Below are 23183 nucleotides of genomic sequence, written 5' to 3' on the forward strand. Positions count from 1 at the left end.
TGTACAGCTGCCCACAAGTACATAAGAGCGGCCATACTGGGGTAGACCAAAGGTCCATCTAGCCCAGTATCCTGTCTTCCGACAGTGCCATGCCAGCTACACGCTGGAGACGTATTCCAGCTGGGAGCAGCCGGGAGGTATTGGATCTCCTGGGCCAGCGGGGAGAAGCAGCTGTGTGTCACAGCTACAGCCCAGCCACAGAAATGGGGACATGGACGAGCGGGTTGCACAGGGGATGCAGGAGAGGGGGCACAACAGCAGTGCCACCTGAAAGCACAGGAACTGCGGCAGAAGGCCGGGGAGGTCAACAGTCAATCTGAGCCTCAGACCTGCCGCTTTTACGAAGAGCTGCACGCCATCCTTGGCCGTGACCTCACCGCCGTCCCACGCACCGCCGTGGGTACCTCGGAGGAGCCCAAGACACAGACTCGCGCCGCGAAGAGCAAGGAGGAGGAGGAGGAGCCGCCGGGGTGCGGAGAGCCATTGAACCAAACTGGAAACCCTGAATAAGATGGAAACCACTTCAAGCCGGGGCGGGGGGAGGCCGCAGCACCCCCAGCACCCGCGGGAGGAGGATGGGGTACATGCTGGTGCAAGCGGCGTTATTTTGACCCGAGGGCTTCGCCCCTCAACTTAGCCACTGCCTCTGCGGGGGGGGCGGGGGTGGAGCACCGGAGAGCCTGCACCAGGCGGTGCCGGTGTGGTGTAGACAAGCCCTGCGACTGTCACCTTGGGGCAGGGGCGGCTGGTGCAGTGCCCCGCACAGCCAGGCTCCCGGGCGAGCGCTGGGCAGACGAGAGGACCGGCAGCGATCACCAGGGGGCAGGCAGGGCTTGGCCCGGCTCTCAGCCCCCAGGTGGCTTTCTGGGGGGCCCCAGGGCAAGGGGGGGCCTTTCTAGCGGAGCCGGGCCGCTGCTGGGGGTCAGACGCGGGGCGGGGGGGGGGGGTGAAGCAGCCGCAGCTTTCCCGCGGGGCGGGGACTCCGGCTGCGGCGGCGGCTCCGGCAGCTCCGCCCCGGCGGGCGGTGCCCGGCCCGTCCCCGCCCCGCTCGGCCTGGCGCCGGCTGCTTCCCCACTGCAGCGCTCGGGGAGCCGGAGCGAGCCGCCCGGCCGGGCGCGCAGGGCTCTGAAGCGGGTACGGGGCGCCGGGAGGAGGCCTCGGTGGGTGCACGCTGAGGGGGAGGGGTGCTCTGGGGTGCATGGGGGCGGGAGCTGGTTGGGGGCAGGGGTGCACTGAGGGGGAGGGGTGCTCTGGGGTGTATTGTGGGAGAGGGAGCTGGGTGGGGTGCACGGGGAGGGATGGAGTGCACTGGGGTGCATTGTGGGAGAGGGACCCGGCTGGGTGGGGTACCCCGGGGTGCATTGAGGGGGAGGGAGCTGGGTGGGGGTGCACGGGGAGGGGTGCCCTGGGGTGCATTGAGGGGGAGGGAACTGGCTGGGTGGGGTGCACAGGGAGGGATGGAGTGCAGTGAGGTGCATTGTGGGAGAGGGACCCGGCTGGGTGGGGTACCCCGGGGTGCATTGAGGGGGAGGGAGCTGGGTGGGGGTGCACAGGGGAGGGGTGCCCTGGGGTGCATTGAGGGAGAGGGAGCTGACTGGGTGAGGTGTGGGCTAGGGTACACTGGGGTGCATTGAGGGGGAGGAAGCTGGCTGGGTGGGGTGCACTGGGAAGGATGGAGTGCAGTGGGGTGCATTGTGGGAGAGGGACCCGGCTGGGTGGGGTACCCTGGGGTGCATTGAGGGAGAGGGAACTGTCTGGGTGGGGTGCACAGGGAGGGATGGAGTGCAGTGAGGTGCATTGTGGGAGAGGGACCCGGCTGGGTGGGGTACCCCGGGGTGCATTGAGGGGGAGGGAGCTGGGTGGGGGTGCACAGGGGAGGGGTGCCCTGGGGTGCATTGAGGGAGAGGGAGCTGACTGGGTGAGGTGTGGGCTAGGGTACACTGGGGTGCATTGAGGGGGAGGAAGCTGGCTGGGTGGGGTGCACTGGGAAGGATGGAGTGCAGTGGGGTGCATTGTGGGAGAGGGACCCGGCTGGGTGGGGTACCCTGGGGTGCATTGAGGGAGAGGGAACTGTCTGGGTGGGGTGCACAGGGAGGAATGGAGTGCAGTGAGGTGCATTGTGGGAGAGGGACCCGGCTGGGTGGGGTACCCTGGGGTGTATTGAGAGGGAGGGAGCTGGGTGGGGGTGCACGGGGAGGGGTGCCCTGGGGTGCATTGAGGGGGAGGGAGCTGACTGGATGAGGTGTGGGCTAGGGTGCACTGGGGTGCATTGAGGGGGAGGGAGCTGGCTGGGTGGGGTGAGGTACCCTGAGGTGCATTGAAGGGGAGGGAGCTGGCTGAGTGGGGTGCACTGCGGTGTATTGAGGGGGAGGGAGCTGGCTGGGTGGGGTACCCTGGGATGCATTGAGGGGGAAGGAACTGGCTGAGTGGGGTGGACGGGGAGGGATGGAGTGCACTGGGGTGCATTGAGGAAGAGGGAGCTGGCTGGGTGGGATGCACGGGGGGGATGGAGTGCACTGGGGTGCATTGAGGAAGAGGGAGCTGGCTGGGTGGGGTACCCTGGGGTGCATTGAGGGGGAGGGAACTGGCTGGGTGGGGTGAACAGGGAGGGATGGAGTGCACTGGGGTGCATTGTGGGAGACGGAGCTGGCTGGGTGGGGTACCCTGGGGTGCATTGAGGGAGAGGGAACTGGCTGGGTGGGGTACCCTGGGGTGCATAGAGGGGGAGGAAGCTGGGTGAGGGTGCACGGGGGAGGGGTGCCCTGGGGTGCATTGAAGGGGAGGGAGCTGACTGGGTGGGGTGAACAGGGTGAATCTAGGGATGGGAGCAGCATGGGGATGGATTGGGTAGAGCGAGGGGGAGCTTGTGCAGAGGGTGTGGCAGGGGGATGCATTGAAGATGGGAGAGGTGTGCACTGAGGAGAAGGGGAGCGGAGGAAGGGAGGGGGAGCTGGTGGGTGAGCGAGGGGAGGGGAGCATTGATGAGGGGGAAGCAGAGGAAGGGGGAGGGGAGGAGAAGGGAGCAGAGGGAGGGGAAGGGGCAGGGGAGCTGGTGGGGAGGGTTGCATTCAGCTGGCAGCAGCTTGCCGCTCCCTCCCTTTTGTAAAGCTGCCTCCTTAGAGATGTTAATGCTGTGTGCGCTGTCCCCGTGCAGGCTCCTGTGAAGGACGCTAGCCCAGAACAGCGGCAGGGGCTTGGGGTGCATTGTACCCTCCTGAGGCGCTAACAAAAGCCTCCCTCTTTGCTTTGCAGTGGCACGCGGGGTGCAGGTGGCTGCTGTGCGAGAGCTTCGTTCGCAGGAAGGTGAGTGAGGGCTTGCGGGGGGAGACATGGCTCAGGGGTCTGATCCTCGTTGCTGGCCAGCTTTACAGCAGTGTAACTCCATTAACTGCAGCCGGCTTGCTCCTGGCTCAGGCTCGCGTAGGTGAGAGCACAGCTGGGACATGCCCCTGTTTGGCTGGCCGCAGTAGCTGTGTGGGTTGAGGACATTGCCCGGGTTGCTAAGGATGGACAGTGATGCTTTTTGTACTGGAAAAGAGCAAAGCCCATGCACGCAAGATTCACATAGTCACTTTTCTTTGCCGTTCGAGACCCCTTCTTGTCCCTACATGGGATTAACTTGGGGTGAGGGGGGGAAATAAGCAGCCTCTCTGGGATATTTGGCTGGAATAGATCCCAAACCTTTCTCCTTAATGCTATTAATAACGCTGTCCATCCCGAAGGAACTGGCTGTCTTTTCACCATTAACGCTGGTGTCTCTTTGCATTTCACTGGGCTTGGACAATAGAAACCGGCTAGTCAGTTTCATTGTTGTTGCTTGCCCATTGCCTGCTCTGGCTGCCCTGCCCTTGCACAGTGCTGCTAGGTTTGAGTTTGGTTGGAATCCAGATGAGCTCTGTTTTTTATTGATAGACTCAAAACCCTGAGGCTATTTCCATGAAAAGATGTTTGTTTGTTTTTTAAAAAAATATAAATTTGGGGCCTAAATTACTTGACTCTACACTTAAAGAAACAGATGGTCACTGCCCTCTAGGTTATAATAATATTGGTTGTCTAGTGATTGATCTGTTACTGAAAGCAAAGCTACTTCTGTAAGTAAGTTTACAGACAGCATCTGCTGTCTGGTAGTAAAACATGAGCTCTTTAAGATTTTGGACAATCTAGAAAGGTGTTTCGCAGAAGACAGGGCATAGAGAGGCAGCTGCAAACAAGGAGAAAATCCTGACACATCCTTGTCCCTGATTCTGCAGTTTGATCTGCTGGGGCACACCCCTGCCATTGCACAGATTGAGCTGCAGGATTGGGGCCCAGAAATGGCATGTAAGCCTGGCACCTCAGCCTAGCAGAATTGTAAAGTGAGAGAGGGAAGGCATGGGGTTTTACCTGCTGGGTGAATTAATTCTTTTTTCTTTGTTTTTAATCCTTTGAATCTTCTTGGATTTTCATTTGTCCAACTTAGAGGAAAATGGTAATAAAAAGGTTATGGTGTTAAAAAGCCTAATGCCTGCTCTTCGGTAGATGCTCAGTGTTATGGCAGTGCGTCAGCATTGATAGGCTAGGGAGAGACAAAAGACTTATCAGAGCAAGTACAGGGTTGAGAACTCCTTGCAAATTACGTAATTGCTTATTTCCCAACAAATGGGATGTTGTGGGATATATCTGCTGCTTGCTTTGTTTACTTTGAAAATAATTAGCTCTGTGTATATACCTTGGGTTTTAGCACACAAAGGGTTTCTAAAGTTCTTGCAATGTGCAAATTGCTGTAGTTCTATAATCAAAACAGATGGACACATTGTTTTTTCTTATTGATGTGAAGGCTTATTATTGAGGCTATTACAATGCAAATACAGAAGTACCGTGAATATTCAAAACAGTGCACTTCTTTCTGAGCTATTAACGTACGTTTATAGCACTTTATACACAATTTATCCTTCGCTAGTCTGTCAGGGAGTTGGCAGAGAAAGGGAATTCTGCTAACTTTAAAAGGCTTTAATAGTTTTATTGGAAATACAGGCTGCGTTGAATAATTAGATGGGGGAACATGGTGATACATGAGGGTGAGGTTCACAGTGACTAGAATCGGGCTACAAAAATTATTAGTATACTCAATGGGAAAGTGCAGGTGCCAGCTGTAGATTTGACTTTGGTAGTGAACCTTGAAGAGAGTTCAGTGTGTTGTAAAGTGACTTATTGATACTAAGGTGCCATTTGCAAAATTGTCTTTTGGGGTTCCCCCCCTTTGGCTTCTCTGCCCCTTTTGCCTTTTTACATTGTCTGACACGTCAGGGAACTGTTGCTCTCATGAGATGAAATAAGGTACTGCAAGACTGAGAGGCATGGATTTATTTTAGAAATTACTCTGAAATGCATAAAAAACAAAGAGCCTGGGGTTGCAGACTAGATATCTTGGAAGTAGGGGGTGAATCATGCCAGTGTAGACACTGCTCCGATGGATGGGAGAGAGTTCGTTAACTGGGAGAGAGAAGAACTTTAGATAAGACAACCCAATTACAGACCTTTCAGTGAGCTCAAATATCAGTCATTTCAATTGATGGTTTTTTACCTTGTGAAAAGGCCCTTTTTTTTTTAAACATGGCCATTTTTTTCTCCTCCTAGCCATATGCATGTGTAATTCCTATTGTCAAATCAGTGGAAAGAGAAGACTAAGTTACAGTTTAACCTGTCAAACTATGATCTTGCTTTTCAATGTGAGAGGAGTGCTGCAAAAATAGCTTCTTGTTTTCTGAAATTAATGTTCTTGTTTTGATGGTGGTTTAGGATACAGCACTCTAATAAGACTGTCTAACTGGCAATCATTCAAATCTGCAAAGCAGTGAAGACTAATGGCAAAACCATAGGTACCCTATCATTGCTATTTCTTGAAAGGAATTACTTTTGTGATCCTTTGGAGGATACCTTATTGATAAATATAAAAAAAATAGGGTGTTAGAGAAACATTTTTGGAGCAACATAACTTAAATGGACAGGATTAAATGTGGCCATGAAAACGAAAAATTATGGTAAATGATATTCCTTTAAAGGAAAGTGGCCCATGCACTGATTGGTTTTCCACCTATAGCAACATTGCTTTGTTGTTGTTTACAGACTTACAAGCGCAGTATTCATTTGTGCTGTGCTAATTGTATTATTCTTACCTGATCATGTTACTGATTGATCAGGTAAATCTACCTCTTCATTGGTTTTATACGAAAGCTTGAAGTTTGGTATTGATTCGAGAGCTTACCATTCTAAGTAGCTGTCATCTCTGGAGCCTGTGTTATTAAATTTAGCTTGAAATTTAGTTGTATCAGGTCTCTGCAACATATATTGTGAAGGTTATCTGGTTGTCTTGAGAAGGTAGATTTAATCTAAGAGGTCTGGAATTTAGCAGGAAGGTTGAATTAGTCTCCTCCACAATTAAAATATTTTCCTTTCATCCTCCATACAAGTGATTCTTACTGTGATGCTTCACAAAATGTATGTGTAGGGAAGGGAGATACCTTCATTATAAATATTTATTATAATATCCAACATTTTTTCCTAAGCTTATTTGTGGTTAAGAATCGCCCATAAAACTTCCCTGATGCTAACTGGAAATTTGCTACACTGTCAATTTCTGTTGGTGGATTTGTTCCTTCTAAAAGTTTCACCGTTTTCTAACTTTAGTGCTTTGCGAATACTTTTAAGGGTTGAAGCCACCTTGAGGCTCTGATGAACGAAGAGCCATCATTACGTTAAAGCATATAAATCTTCTGGTTTTCCTTACTGAACCATCTGTTCAAACTTTTAATTTTGGGAGAGTAAATACAAGGACCTCAGTGCTGTAAAACAGATACAATGAAGGGTTGAAAGTGAGGCTGAGCAAAACTATGTTATCAAAATAACCCCCCTTGATATTTTTTATTTATTTATATATATATATATATATATATATATACATATATAAAATAAATACAAACTTGGAGACTGCATCTCGCAGCTAGAGAGTGATCCCTGCAGCTTTTATTATGCACTAGTATGGGGAGCGATTGAGTGGTGAAGACAAGCCAGACATTCCATCTAGTAGCTCAGCTGCTGGGCCATCTGGAGGGGAAATAAAAGGCCTGAGTTTAACTCTGGCTTTGTATTTTTGTTTTGTTCCCCCCCTTCTAGGCCCTCTTTCCCTTGCCAATCTGCCTTCTCTCACATCTCCCCCACCGCCCCCAATGTGACCCAAAGTCAATTTGTGCACTTGAAATTGCTGGAGATCAGAGGCTTACTTCAGTACAGGGTTCTGCTACTGCTGGCTTCGTTAACTTGGCTGCTTGGTGGTGGCTCGCACACTCCTTGGCTTTTCTGGTGCTAGTTGATGTTGCCAGCTCATGAGGTAAGAGCTCTTTAAGCACTGCTGAATAAGGCAGAGAGATGAGCAGGCATCTTGACTCACTTTACAGAGTCCTGTGTTCTGGAGCCTGGATTATAAACTGGAGGGTTTGTGGGGGAGGCTGTCCCAGCCTCTCTGTTTGGCTGCAGCTGAAGATAATTATTAGATGGTTTATAGAAAGGTGAACTGCCTTCCACTTTTATTTATATATACATATACATATACATATATATTTAAAGCTGTTGAGGTATTGCAGGAAAACATGCAATTCCTCTGCCATGCTTTCCTGGTGAGTGGGGGAATGGAATACATTCTTTCTGAAGCTGGAGAGACTGCTAAGATTTCTGAGTTTTGAACTTGAAGTATTCCCAGATCTTTCCCCTACCATGGTCCCGAAATAGGACTTGTGGTGTGTCTGAAAGATGACTAAACTCTCTCCTCACCGGCCAACAGAGGCAACGATTTAGGGTTTGCTGTGCCAACAATGCCAGCCTGCATTGCCCATCGGTCTAACTTTTTTCCCCTGACACCTTTGCACTTTGTCCCGTCCCTTATGCGTAAGTGGAGCTCCCTGTAAAAATCCACAATGCGTACACAACACTGGACAATAGGTGAGCAGCTGGTGTGCTGTGACTGCTAAGTATTGCAATAAACATATTGATCTCGCTGTTCCTTTCGCCTCCACAGGACCCTACACTTCCCCCTCTCCCCCACGTCTGTCCATACCCACCTGTTATCTCATCGTATACTTGCATTATAAACTTTTTGGTGGAGGGTCCATCCTTCTGATAGATGCAGGTGCAGCGCCTAGCACAATATGTTCCTGACTGGGACCCCTAGGTTGGACCACAGTACAAATAATAACAGCCCCATTATGGAAATTCTTTTGCCACTAGCCCCCTCCTTTTTTTAAATTTTGGGCCTTTCAATGCTGCATCTGACTGCAGCTGCCATGGTGCAACACATGGGCAAAGCCCAGTCTTTAAGGGCTGGTTAAAGCAATGAGGTTTTATTGTGTCTGAGCAGTTTATTCCTGGTGGAATTCTGTGCCAAAAAATTAAAAATTCTGTGCACAATATTTTAAAACTCTGTCTATTTTAGTTGTCAAAATAACGCTATATAATCAGGCCAGTTTCAATTATTTTTGGTAATACAGACAACAACAAAAATTACCCCAGGAGTAGACCGTTAAAGAAAAATGACAACCCAGTTCCTGTTTCTCTGCCACCTTCCCCTCAGAGCCCAGCTGCACTGCCCCTCCCGGCCTAGACACCCATACCTCCTACCTCCAGAGCCCAGCCGTGGGGCACCACCCAGCCCAGACACCTGCACCCTTATCCCCCCCAGAACCCAGCTGTGGGGTGCCTCCAGCCCAGACACCCTCACCCCCCAGAGCCCAGCTATGGGGCATCCTTCCAGCCTAGACACCCGGACCCCCTATCTTCTAGAGCCCACCTGCAGGGGCCCCCCCAGCTCAGACACCTCGGCCCCTCCCCTGATCCCAGGCATCCAGAGGGAGAAACAGTCTGATGCTGGGTCTCGGGTTTGTACAGGGTTTCCTGCATGTCGCCCCCTTCCTTCAGGACATACTGGCCACTTCAGCTGCTCCCAACTTTCCAGCTCCACCTCTCTTCTCCCCTGCCACGCTCCTGGCAATACCTTCTATTTGAGAGCTGAGCTCTGGTGGGTCCAGCAGCCCCTGTTGGTAGCCAGCAGCTCTGCAGCCCATTTCTGAGAGGGGGGAAAAAGGAAATTCTGCGCAGAACATTAATTGTGCACAAATTCTGCGTTGCGCAGTATTCCCCCAGGAGTAACAGATGTCAACAGTGGTGTTAGCTGCCAAACTTCTGAACATGATTCATCTCGGGCTGTGCTGACTTCTGAACAGAGGTCAGCATCATGTCAGCTAACACGAGGGTTCAAACACAGTGTAGGCCTGGCATAAGATGGGAAGAACCCAAACCATTTAGAGTCTTGTAGTTGAAACGCATGGCCTTGTATTGCACCAAACTTGTCTACCCTTGAAATGCTACAGCGGTACAGGAGCAGCATTGCAGCTGTGCCACTGTAGCGCTTCATGTAGACGCCATCTATGCTGGCAGGAGGGTCATAAGTAATCCACCTCCTTGAGACGTTAGCACTGTCAACAAAAGGGCCTTAGGTCAGCTTAACTGGGTCACTCAGAGAGGTGGATTTTTCACACCCCTGAGCCACATAGCTGGGTCAATCTAGTTTTCTTGTGTAGAACAGCCCTATAAGGCAATGCAGACTGGAGTTCAGGTATCACATGTTCCCTGTGGGAAGTGCTCCCAAGGACTGCATTCTGCAGCTTCAGAGCTGTCTGCAGGTGTGGGTCCGTGCTGAGTGCACTCTAGTAAGTAAGTCTGAAGCTGACAGTGGCATAGGTCTGCCTCTGAAGGTAAAAGTCACAATCTCTTTGTCCAGGGGGTTTGCTTCTTTGGGGCCTTGACCCCAAAGAGAGTTGTGAAAATCTGTTCTAAGGGATCACGATCTTCTGGAGAAGCTAGGATTTCATTCTACAAGCTCCCTAGCTGTTCTGATTGCAAAGAAAACCTTCTGACTCTGTTCTGGTACAGTGGTTTGGGTTTACTGAATGGTCCAGATACTATAGAGATGGGCATATATCACTGAGGAATGTAGCATTCACAGAAATCTCTCTCTTCTGCCTCTCTCCCCCCTCCCCCCTGCATTTCCCTTTAAATTGCAGGGAACATGGTTTTGTGGCTATAGGCTAGTAGGTTGATGTAAATTTTTCCCCAAGCTCTGAACTGTATGTAAATATCTACTCCCTCAAGTGCTTTTTGTCACACCACCAAACAGGTGTTGGTTGCAGCATTTGGGTTTTTTAGTTTTGTTTTGGATTGTTTTTTTGTTGTTGTTGCTGAAACCGTGTGAAGGATTCTGGGATATGGATTCACAAAAGGAAGAACAGGTGACCTGGGGTGCTCGATGGGAAAGGTTGAGAACCCCTGCTGTAGCCACGTGTGGGTGAGAGGAGCGTGGTTTGAGCCACTGCTGTTGCCTTAAACAGCCCGAGATCTGAGAGGAGACTGTCTCACCCACCCAATTCAGTGTACCTGAGCCAGGTTTTGCCAGACCGTGTCTGCTACCCAGACAAGTTCTGCTGGTCGGGACTTTAGTCTCTATGGTGCAGGCGCAGACACCCTTCCTTTTCCCCACTAGAGCCCCAGCATAGCACTCTGGGAAACACCTTATGCTGTCATGTTTGTTCTGACTCTCTTGCAGTTTCTGCCATTGGTGCTCACTTCACCAGCCTCTTGTCTGAATACCAAAGTGAGCTGCAAAGATGATGCGAAGGGCAGGGCATATAGGAGCCACAGTGTCTCTAGCAGAGAACAAAAGGGGCCTGATTCTTCCTTGTTCTACTCCGTGTGTAGTCATTTATGCTAGTGCACAGTGGGTGTAAGTGATTACACAAGGACCAAGGCAATTCAGAAGCCAGTCCAACTGTTGAGAGCATGGCCTGTCGGCTGTCCTGTCTTCTCCCCTGGGGATTTCTGAAAGCTAATTATCAAAGGTCATCCACTTGAGGCAGCTTTATCGCTGATTAGCCCTCTGCTGCTGAATGCTTGTTAGGTCTGATTTTGCAGCTTGCTGTGCTCTTGAAGAGCATTGAGTTTCTTCAAGCTTGCTTTTTTGGGCAGTGATGTCAGTAGTGGTCAGAGTAACTTAGCGGTCCTGAATCCCTGCAGGTGTCACTAATAAAAGCAAAAGTACTCTTTGACACAACTATTTCATGGTCCCTGGCTGCAGGAGACCCACAATGAGAAGGGGAGGAGAGATCCACGCTAGCACTTTGGTCAGGGGTTCTCCCATTGTGATGTGGGTGCCGTTGAGAGTCCCAACCTGAGTATGCAAAACAAAAACTGACACAAAACCTCCCAAACTTGAGCGGCCTTGGGCTGTGATATCGGGCTGCATGTTTGCGAAGTGTCTCTTCTGGCTCAGAATGTCTGCTTGTGCCTGTCCCTCCAGGCTGCCCTCCAGCAAAGCAATTCTCCTAGCGCCCAAGACCTGTGCAGAAGGTCGTGAGTTGCATCCTTCTAATGGCCATGATGTCTGTCGGCATATGTTTCCATGCTCTGTTACATGCGTGTGACAAAAATGCAAATAAATGGTCATGTACATGTATGCAGAAAGGGTGGTTGACCAGCTAATGCCATGTAAGACCTTGCGAGCTCATCAGCAGTCATGAATAATGGCTTGTTCCAGAGTTTGAGGAAGGGGAATAAATGTACAGTGGAAGGCGCGTATACAGAAGCTGCTTTGTAGCTGTGTCTGATACCATTGCTCAGTCATCATCATTAGCAAGGCTGGAAACACCAAAAACTGGTTTAATAAAATGACGTGTGTGTGTGCTAAGTTCTTGGCAGTGTTTTTTATTTTTTCATTTCTGGCAGGAAATTTTGCTTCTATCCCATGTATAGCTGGGATTGTGTCCTTTGATTATTCATTTGCATAACCCCAGGCTGAACGAATTTAATCCCTGATTTTGAGGCAGTTGGGGGGCAAAATTGCTCATGCAGCTGTGTGTAATCCAGTAACATTTCTGGGAGTGCAGGCTGGCATATTATGCAATGTCATAGCCTTCTGTGGCTAGGTTATTTTCAGAGAGGAGTTTTGTTTAGCTCTGCTGCTCTTTCACTTAATGGCTCACCTTGCACATGTCGTGGCTTGCAGCTTTTCAGTGCTCAGCATTAATGAGCTACAAGTCAATAAGAGCCCTGCCATGGTTATAAAAATCGGAGTGCTCTTTGCATGGACTGGAGGCACTGATAAGAACTTGACCCATATGTACTGATGCCAGGACATAGCAACGTATGAGGCTTTGCTTTGTGGAGCTCCTTTCAGGAGTGCTGACCGAGTCCTGGAGCCATGCTCAACCTGGCCAAGTCATCTTAGCGTATGTGCAATGTACCTTCGGTGGCACGTGATCAGGATTCATCACCAAATTTGGTCTGTTGGTTGGATCATTGGCTTCCCCAGGCCTGGCATTGATGGGGAGCATGACATGAACGCTGATCCATGCCCCCGACCTGGCCAAGTAACTGTCCTGAGATAGGCCTCGATATACTCTGCTCCCCAGAGCTGGAGGGTTTGTACAGGATAAAGGGCCACTATGTTGAACTGTAGAGAAAAACCTCAAGTGGTCTTGCGTGCTACTGTCATGCTGATCTCCTCCGTTGCTGTGGACATCAGCACTTGAGCTACTTGTAAAGAAAAGGGGGCAAACCAGACTTTATTGTGCATGTGGAGTGGGAAGTGTGGGGTAGAAATCAGTCTCTTTTCTTCCTAGAAAAGGGAGGACACAGATACACTCAGTCTTTCCGTTGGTGAAAGTGGTTTGATTTTTTTCCCACTGGTAAACAACCCAAGAGAGGGGGCAACATGTAGGATGGAAAAGATGAAGCAAGCTAGCATGGTCAGAGTAGAAATGTGTGTTCTTGGCTAAAGAGTATGTTGTGTAGCATTGTAGGAGGGCATGATGTGGCCCTACCTACAGCCTAATAACAGAGGCAAAGGTAAAAGGTGGAGGACAGCAAAGATGTAACACGAGCCATTTCAGACGAGGGGCTCTAGAAATCTGTCCCTTAGATTTGCTTCACACTGTTGACCTACAATTAGCTCTGTTTCCGCGTGTGTTGTTTTTCTTCTTACTATTGCAGACAAAGCATTACCTAAACCACCTAGAGAATAAATGTAGCTCCTGGGAACACTCTTCTTACACCACCTCATCTGCTGGCTCCTGTGATGCTAAACAAGCTGTGTTTTGATGAAGTGCTGCAAAGCAGCTAGTACTATCATGTAGAGAGGGAAGCTCTTTGCATCAGCCTGACTCATTCAGTCTTTTGTGTGGGGAGAGGGGTCCCCTCTGTGTAGTCCAGAAATAATTATATACTGGGTCTCTGCTGAATAAAGCAGAGCTAATGAGTATTGCTAACCAGGCCTTCTGTGCTACACCAAATGACACTCCTTGCAATTCATGTTCAAATTGAAGATAACGTTCATGGTAAGTTACATGGCTCTGGTACTGGAGCAGGATGAAGTCCTTCAATCTGCTAAAATTCGCAGGTCAGGTGCAATGTTCCCTCTAATTTTTGACAGGCCGTGTGCGCAAAAAACTTTTGTGCAAATTTTTGTGCTTCTGTGCAAATTTTGTGCGTGCGGCGTTTTGCCGTGTGCATGGGGTTTAGGATCTGTGTGTGGAGGGAACAGTGGTCAGGTGACCTAAGATAGAAATAGATTCCACCTCCCTAATGTAATTGGTTCTAATGGACCTGAAAACTTGAAAAAGGCTTGCATGAGAATCGCCTTCTGCTATCCTTTCAATCACTGGGCTTCAGAGCTTCCTGAGACTCTTAATAGTGGCCAAGTAGGATTTTTTTTTTTTTTTTTAGGGCTGTCAAGTGATTACAAAAATTAATCGTGAATAATCGCACTGTTAAACAATAATAGAATACCATTTATTTAAATGTTTGGATGTTTTCTACATTTTCAAATATATTGATTTCAATTACAACACAGAATACAAAGTGTACAGTGCTCGCTTTATATTTATTTTTGATTACAAGTGTTTGCACTATAAGAAGACAAAAGAAATAGTATTTTTCAATTCACCTAATACAAGTACTGTAATGCGATTGTACTTTGCAATGCTGACTACAAAAGGGTCATGCAAATGCCTGTTCTCACTTTCTGGTGGCATTGTAAATAAGAAGAAGGCAGCATTATCTCCTGTAAATGTAACCAAACTTGTTTGTCTTAGCAATTGGCTGAACAAGAAGTAGGACTGAGTGGACTTGTAGGCTCTGAAGTTTTACATTGTTTTGTTGTTGAGTGCAGTTATGGAACAAAAAAAAATCTGTATTTGTAAGTTGCACTTTCACGATAGAGATTGCACTACAGTATTTGTATGAGGTGAATTGAAAAATACTATTTCTCTGTTTACCATTTTTACAGTGCAGATATTTGTAATCAAAATATACACTTTGATTTCAATTACAACACAGAATACAAGATCTATATGAAAATGTAGACAAACATCCAAAATATTTAATAAATTTCAATTGGTAGTCTCTTATTTCGCAGTGCGATTAAAACTGCGATTAATTGCAATTAATTTTTTTAATTGTGATTAATTTTTTTTAGTTAATCGCATGAGTTAACTGCGATTAATCAACAGCCCTAATTTTTTTCTTAATTGAAATGGGGAAAAGAGCATCTCTGAGAGAGAACAAAAATCATCACCACCTTGATGGATTCAGAATCCCAGAAGAAATCATCCAAGCAAGAAATCTCAGGACCTGACTAGTTTTTCCTAAATCTTTGTTAGAATCAGGGAGCTATCTCTGTCTTCACCCAGTTCAAAACAATAGGGAGAGTGGGTGGTAACAGCTGACTTTTGATTGTCTAAAGGCTGTTGTATTTTTCTTTCAGCATCTGCCTCTATTGATGCAGATTGAGTGTTGCTGCAGGTAACATGCATGGGTGAGAGAAAGCTCTTCTCTGTTGCTGGGCTGTGCAATTCAGTAAAGCCAAGATGTATTAGAGCTTCTGAAAAATCCTCAGTGCAGAGGCACAGAGCCATCGAAGTAGCATGTTCTTTCGTCCAGTAGGGGCAGTTGATTTGTTTCTCCTCTCTGGCATTTTAGCCTGGTTTCACATCAGTGCTTGGGTTGCTACATTTCTCACCCGGCACTGCTGGTGAAATGGTTTCTGTGCAATTGCCTGCATCACTCACTATGCTAAAGTGTGTCTGATAAAGCCCTTCATCAGTGTAACCATCCAATGTCTCTTCCCCCTGGCAGGTGAGCGAGGTGGGTGATGGGATGGATGAAGCTGAGCAGGACCAGTATGAAGCCCGCCTCAAGGAGCTCTTTGACAGCTTTGACAGCACAGGCACTGGATCCCTTGGGCAGGAGGAGCTGACCGATCTGTGTCACGTGTTACATCTGGAGGAAGTGGCTCCTGGAGCGCTGCAACAGACACTTCTGCAAGGCAACCTTCTTGGCAGGGTAAGGCTGACTGACTATGGAGAGCGTAACTGGCAGAGGCCATGGGCCCCTGCGAAAGCTGACAAGCACATCCTACCTCCATGTAACTGTCTAACAAAGGGGAATAATGGAAAAAGTGTAGCGTGCCCTGATTGCTGCCTCTCCGTGGGAGCACACGGGAACTTTTGTTTATTTAATTCAGAATCCTGGTTATTACTGTAAATTAATGGCTTCTAGTCAATAAAGCTGCTTTTTCCTGCAAACTGTATTTTGCAGAGCTTCTGTCAGTGCTCCCGGTTATAGGCTAATGGCCTAACCTAGGTTGTTTCTAGGCTAAAGAAACCCACAATGGGGTAAAGAGTTACACTGGCACCAAACCCTAAAGTAGATATGGTGCACCAGGGCACAGCAGGGCTTGCGTTGGTGTGTTACCCAACTGAGCTGCACCGATGCAGTGTATGCACATGTGGGGTTTGTGCAGATGTAACTGTGCTGATGTTGCTAGGTGAAGGTAGGAGGCTGCTTATCTCCCCTGCTGTAAAAGGTAATGATGCTTATTCAGTGACTGCCTCTCCTGTCAGCTGCTTGTAAGCAGGAGCCAAACGTGAGTCAATGCTGGCGTAATCTTTACCGTAACAAAATAGCTTTCTTTTCCCCATGGCTTTCACTTGAACTGAAACAAGTGCACAGAGCAGCTGCTGAAAGAGGAATTAGTGACAATGAGGAAGAAAACAATTGCTAATGGGTGTATTTCTCAAGACTTTAAGGAAGTCAGTCACACTGAGTCTTTGGGCCAGAGTCACTTCCTTCCCAATGCAGAGTGGAGTGACTTCTGCTTCAACTATTGCATTCAGCTAATGGGGTTTGTTTACACACAAGCTGCCTTTAACTTGAGGTGGGATGTTGCCCTGATTTATTTAAACTGATGCAGCTTTGTTTGGTGCACTCTTACGCTCTTTTAAACCTGTTTTCATCCGATGTAAGATGGTACATCGATTTAGCTTGTGCCTGTTAAATAACCAATATAAACCAGATTTAAACTGATCTAAGTGTGTCCACAAGGCAACATCAACATGTCTAATAAAATGAGTGCAACTTTTAGACCGACCCTTACAACACTCTGTCCAAATGTACACCTGGCATCAGGCTTTGAAACAAGCCATCTTTGGTTCTACAGGTGTTTGTGAACTTTCCATGCAAGTGATCTGGCTTTGTTTCAGTTTGCGGGGAGGGGGTATTCGGTCTTTGGCTAATGGCCTCAATTATTTTAGAATTCTTAAAACTGAGGCTAGTTTCAGACATGACTTTGATCTTTTACATTTACAGTCCACTGTATCCTCCCACTCTACAGAGAGCATGGGATTTCCTCAAATGTAACCAGAATACACAGCTGTGACTCCTGAGTGGGTGGACCATGTTGAGGAGCAGCTGTGGTCTGTGAATTGTTCGCCACAGCCGAGCTTCCCTCTTGATAGCTCGCAGAATCTGTATACCGTGATACTGTGTACCAGATTTGGTATCCGCTTGTCTGGATAGCTGTGGTGCAAGTGAATTCTCCTCAGGTTTTAAAGCAGCATTAGGGTGTGATGGTTGCTTTATAGACTTCAAGATCAGCATGTTGCTCAGTTTTCAGAGTAGCAGCCATGCTGAGTGTGAATCAGGTGCACCATGTGACCTTCAATCTGGAAACAAATGCCACATCTTGCTGGGCTGTATCCTGTTGCACAAGATGCCTGCCCCTGAAAATGAAGAGCTTTGGCACTGAAAGCCTTTGTTTCATAAAACTCCTGTTAAATACAATAACTACTCATTAAAATCAGGAAAACCGGGCAAGCTAGGGCCAAGTTTCCTCTGCTTCAGACTAGGGCAAGCGCAATAATTTGACCTGAATTTCTCACCAAACCTAATCCCTCTAAGACCAAATAACTTTGTCAAAAAGAAGCTTCCTCCCCCTTGGGGTCAGATGCCCTTGCTGCTGATGGGACTTGCTGGCAGGGAAGCATTAATGGATACAAGAGGAGACTTCTGACCTTTCCAAATAGCAGCATGGCATTGTCTTGAATACTAGTTACTTACTTTCCACACTGGCTTGAACTTTTTCTGTTCAAACGCAATCATCCAGCTTCGCTGCCAGAACGTTAGAGCAGACGGGGGGCAGGGGAGGGAATAAGGGGTGCCTTGAAAGCCTGGTTGCTTGAGTTGTGCCAGGGAATTTGGCCAGCTATGCTAGCTCTAAAGCTCGAACGAAGTCGCTTGTCAGATTGCACTGCCCACTTGAAGAGTAACAGGGAGAAGGTACAAATGAAATGTCGGAAAGGCTCAGCCTAAGAAAAAGAGGCTGCTATTAAAGAATGTCATGAGGCCTGAATCACTCTTGCATAGTTATAACAACTTGCTTAATCTCCCAAAGCTTTCCTGAGGTGATGATAAAGCCCAAGAATAGGTTTTTGGGGGTTGTTGTTTTTTTTTTTTTGGCTTTGGGATGTTCGGTTCTAGTCTCGTGTCTTAGTGAGAGTTCTAATAATCTGTCTTCAGCCCCTCCTCACGCCTCCCTGCTTACACTGCTAGCATCAATGATCCATGCCTGAGTGTGAGCGTGATTTAATGGTTATCAGATCCTTTGGTTTTCCTAGGGAGGTTGTCAGGAGAATGGCAGGAACATGCTGCTCCCTAATGGAGGTCTATTACATCAGCACCAATCTAGTTCCTACAGATGGTTACTCTCCACACTACGAGTGGCTTTTGTTTTGTGTATTTAAAAAGAAACCTTGTTTTAAAGAACGCTTGTGGGGTGGGGGAGAAATGAACTGACGTGTCTAAGCAGTTGCAACTCGACAGGCCATGTGCAAGCTTTTGTATTTGACGTTTGCCTATGAATAATGAATACACAAAGTCGTAGCATGTAGTATGGTATTTACCCAGTGCCCCAGTGATGAAAGTTATATAGCAATGCATACAACAAATACTGCTTCTGATGTACTTGTTGGTTATTTGGATTCATGTCAGTTTGAATTAAGCTAAAATACCCTTTCTGTGCATAAAACTCTGAGGATTAACCAATCCACTCTACCTTCACGGTATGTCTTGGTTATATAAATCCAATAGTTTGTCTTACAGTAGGACTAATGCAATTCTCGCTATCCTTTCTTATCTCCATTGTGTACTAAGGCAGTGCTCAAAACACCCTTCAAATTCCTCTGTGGGGTGCATTTCATCGTGCCTTTTGAAATACAGTAGCCAGGGTGCTTGTAGATTTCCGTCTATTTTCTGGACTTTAACAGTTAACTGTAGTTCTTGCATCATAAATGCACAGTAGTGCCCAGTGGGGAATAAAAAAATTAGTGTTAGTGTGACTTTTGCATCAGATGTGCTTCTAGTTCAGCCACACTGAAAATGTGCTTGGTGCCTCCCAAAACAAGACGTGGTCCCTGCCTTAGAGTTGAACAGTGAGGCTAGACCATGTAGCCATTGGAATGTATTTTACCTAGTTTCTTTCAGATGGCAGAAGCTTTATGCTAAATTGTAGTAGCTGAGCATTTCCTGCTTGTGAAGGATCAGTTGAGCTTTACAGCTACATAGGTTCATAAAGATCTCAGTAGCCATTCCTTATGTTTAGTCAGCATTTAATGCTGTCAATAACTTTCCTCCAGGGCCTCAATGATAAAAATAGCTCTTTGAGGAAACTTGTCTTTGGAATGATTTTCAACAAAAGGAGACAAAACCAAAGTTTCCATCCCAAGAATCTTAATTTTAAAGAACCACAAAAGAGAGTCTGTTTCTGGTAGTGCTCTATGCTGTTCCTTCATGCTGTATAAAGACAGCCTTCTAACTCTTTCCTGCTGATCCTGACGTCTCTTTGATGGGAGGACTTTGGTATTGGGAGGAATGGGTTGGTTCCATCGCAGGAGGCTAAAACCTCTGGATCTCCCAACCCTTGCTTCTGGGGAGTATTGAGGCTCAAGCAGTCCAAGGGTCCGGCATATTGTAGAGACATGTATTAAACAGCATACAGCTTACGCTGTGCCTATACCTAGTGGAGGTGAGTGGGCAGTCTGACTTGGTCTAAACTGGGGTTCGTAGCCACTGAGGTAGATACACCCATGCAACGCTTAGTGCTGATGTGCTGTACCAGTGTAAACTGTACCTGGATTTAAATTAGATTGAATCCTGTAGTGATACCAATGGCTAAAACTCTGGTGTAGACAAGGCTGAAGACTCCCTTGTGGCCTTCTTCAGGAGGGGCTGGAAGAGGTCGGGTTTCAGACTGATACGTCTGATGTAAAAAGCAAACAGGCAAACATGCACAGAGAGTACCTGCTCCATTTGTTTTCCTTTTGCAGCTCACCTTTAAAGGGCTGCCTGCTGCTTCCCTGAAATCTCTGAGCAAAGTCTGCCACGGTAACATTCAGTATCTCTCTTCCATTCTGTTGTTGGTTTTTTTGTGCATATAAAATGATCTGTTTAAGAATTCATCTATCCCCAGTTTATTCTCCACCTGAAGTCGTTCTCTGTTTGTGACAGTGTGGTTGGTTGCTGCGGGAATGAATTCACAAACAGAGGATTATGACTTCAAGTAGAGAATCTTCTATGAAGAACAAGGAAAAGGAAATATAAGAAGCTGGTACCTCTCCCATGAGAGAATCTGGTAACTTGAAGAGTGTTGATTTGGTTTGTGTTGAGGCAAATAGTGAAAATAATGAATAGTTTGACACACACACCAGCGCAGGGTCCCTTCTAGGCCTATATTGCCACAATTCTGTTTTTTCTTTCTAGTGCTAATAAGGGTGCTAGTTTATAGGAAGCGTCCTTCTAAAAATGTGTCTCAGGATTTCTAAACACTGTCAGGAAAATGCTGCAACCTGCAGTTCAGTTAGCCTCTGATTACCGTGGGGAAACTGAGCCATCCTAGCTATGTACATATTGTCTTTTGATTTACTTGTACTTGGAAAATTCTTCTCACCTGGGACAAGATGCCTTGTTCAGTGGGTGACTACAGTATAATTTAGTCTTTGCCTTCCTCTTCCTTGTTAGGACATGGTGAGTAGATGGTGTGCATGGGATAAGAAATCTGCATGATAATTTTGCAAGGTTATCGTAAATAATGCACCAATCCCAACTTTTTTTTTCCCCTGCTGCAATTTTTTTTCCCAGTAGCCTAAATCTGCTAAATAGTGGCAATAACTATAAAGCCTAGGGACTGGGACCTTTCCTCCCTGCTTGTTTGTAACAGCATCTAGCACAATGGGGCCCTGATCCTCATTTGGCCCATTGGGTTGCTAATGCCAGACAGAAATAATGTAGTGTCGTTCTACTCCATTGTATTTCCTGTTTGTTATGCATTAGGAACTTTGTAGTAAATGCTATATCAACAGTATACAGGACCTACACACTTGAGAGCTCTGCCAATTGCTAGATTCTGAAATGTTATTTGGGCTCCCTTTAATCAGTCATCAAAAGCACTTTGAAAAGAGCATTAAACTTTACATTTACTGTAACTATTCCACCCCGGTGCGCTCTGCCTTCTGGTTTGAAGGGGCTTAGGAGTTTTTTTGATCTTGAGTTTCTAAGACTGTTTTTCAGAAGTTAAGGTAAATGGAGCTACAGTAGAACCTCAGAATTGCGAAAACCTCAGGAATGGAGGTTGTTCGTAACTCTGAAATGTTTGTAATTCTGAAGAAAACGTTCTGGCTGTTCTTTCAAAAGTTTACAACTGAACATTGACTTAATACAGCTTTGAAACTTTACAATGCAGGAGAAAAATGCTGCTTTCCCTTGATTATTTTAGTGTGCTGTATTTGGGGTTTTTTGTTTTTATCTCTGCTGCTGCCTGATTATGTACTTCCAGATCCAAAGAGCTATGTGGTGGACTGGTCAGTTTATAACTCTGAGGTTCTCCTGTCTATTCAGTAGCTGTGTTAGTGTATTCGTACAGGCTTTGCTGTATCGCAGATTGATAGAACAGTACCTCCACTTCCATATCTTGACAAGCTTTTTCAAATCTCTGTGTACTGTACCTCCACTGGCCTTTAAATATGGCTGGGAAATAAACGTGTCAGTAAAGCAATAGTATGATGGCAATAACTATTGCTTGAGGATCTATGGTGTAAAGGGACAACTAGATTTTAAAACCGTAACTTTGAGTTTGAGGTGCTGTCTGCCTGGGGGTCCCCTGGTCAGTTCTTTGAGTGTGTTCCTTTTTTACTTTTAGCAATTGCATTTTCTCCAGACTTGAATGATTTTTTGTGAAAGACTCATACAAGCATAAGGTCTGTTTCATCGTTTCCTTTGGACAGCCAAGATCAAAAGTGCAGTATAAACAAAAAGCAAATAATTCCTCTCCTTCCTCCCCCCACCCCTGGTCTTTGATTTTAATGATTTTTACTGTCCGACAGAAGCAGGTTTAAAAAACAAAGCAACACTCACATGTTCACTCTTTCTGTTGACCGTTTCCCTCTAGCAGCTAAATCTTAGCGCTCAGGGGAACACATGCCAAATTATATTCTTCATTAGAGGCCTCCAAGCCCTTTTCCAATGTGATGACTTGAGTCTCCAAGTCTCAGTTTTGGGCAGGGCAAGGTAGATGTTGGGTGGAGCATCTGTAAGTTTTCTCAAGTACCTGGGGTTCTTGTTTCACTGCTAAACACACTACCGTTGTAACTTGCAGTGATGTATTGTAGGACTAATTATTTGAATGTTTAATCCCATTGCATAGCTGATTGCAGTGTTAATTTTTTAAGACTACTATCAGCTCCTTCCCTGAAGACTAATCTCCTTTGGAGTCTGCTTGAAGCAGTCATGGCGAAATTGCTTCATGTGATAAAAATGAGAGCCATCTGTCCCATGTGCAGCTGTTTGGCTAGAGTTAAACACCCAGGGAAAGGCGCTGGTTCTGCTCCCCTTCCCTGCCCTCTCCTTCCTTTTCCTTAACACTGCTTGTAAAACTCATTCAATTGCATAGCAAACTCTGACTTGGCAGGAAATATCTCTTTAAGCCTTTAGCATTGATATATCGGGCAGCAGCTTCCTTCAAAATAATGAGCACTCTGTTAGGTGAGAACAATATACTAATACTTCCCCACCCATTCGCTAGCTATACAAACCTACTGTTGAATACTTAAGGGGTTATTCTTTGCCCCACTGCTAAAAGAGGTATCTGAATAATTCCCACGAGTTATAGGTTGTATCCCTTGAACACTGATGGGAGAACAGACCCCTCCCCTCTTTTTTTTTTTTTTTAACGTGTTGCTCATCGCACATAAATGTTCGCCAGCAATTTACAAGTAGCTGGAGTTTGTTCCATATAGAATCATAGAATATCAGGGTTGGAAGGGACCTCAGGAGGTCATCTAGTCCAACCCCCTGCTCCAAACAGGACCAATCCCCAATTTTTGCCCCGATCCCTAAATGGCCCCCTCAGGGATTGAACTCACAACCCTGGGTTTAGCAGGACAATGCTCAAACCACTGAGCATATAGTACAGTAGGAATAATCCACTACCTAAATTAAGCAGCAAGCCCATGCGAGTGATGCTTAGGAGTCATGTCTAATAGTATTTTAGCACCTTTCTCAACCACTCATTAACTAAAGTAGATTATATGTAATTTACACCCCTGAATTTGCCCAGTTGGCTTTAGTCAGCCTTTTGGTGCACTGATTGATTGGTAACTTTGGCAGTCAGCTGAGTAAATCTTTATGGGTGCTAAGCTTCATAAGCACTGGTACTTCGGGCAAAGCGAGCTGGTGGCTCTGACTACTAGGACTTGCCTTCTTCATCGCACAGCGCT

General features: G+C 46.8%; 1 protein-coding gene across 20 annotated transcripts in view; it reads left to right on the forward strand.

Annotated features, from left to right (window-relative positions):
* The first annotated feature begins 1066 nt into the window (after positions 1-1066).
* The window catches only part of NIN (ninein), a 108463-nt gene continuing 86346 nt past the window's right edge, over positions 1067-23183 (forward strand). For 6 of the 20 annotated variants that reach the window (XM_043515912.1, XM_043515913.1, XM_043515915.1 and 3 more), the window contains exons 1-2: positions 7275-7366; positions 15214-15420. In XM_043515912.1, the coding sequence (XP_043371847.1) occupies positions 7349-7366; positions 15214-15420 (225 nt within the window). In that variant the 5' untranslated portion in view covers positions 7275-7348. Of the gene's footprint in view, positions 1161-3154; positions 3304-7274; positions 7367-15213; positions 15421-23183 lie in introns of those variants that run through there. The other 14 variants (XM_038406035.2, XM_038406038.2, XM_038406041.2 and 11 more) reach the window with 10 other exon arrangements.

The sequence above is a fragment of the Dermochelys coriacea genome, chromosome 6, assembly GCF_009764565.3.
Source record: "Dermochelys coriacea isolate rDerCor1 chromosome 6, rDerCor1.pri.v4, whole genome shotgun sequence".
NCBI lineage: Eukaryota > Metazoa > Chordata > Testudines > Dermochelyidae > Dermochelys > Dermochelys coriacea.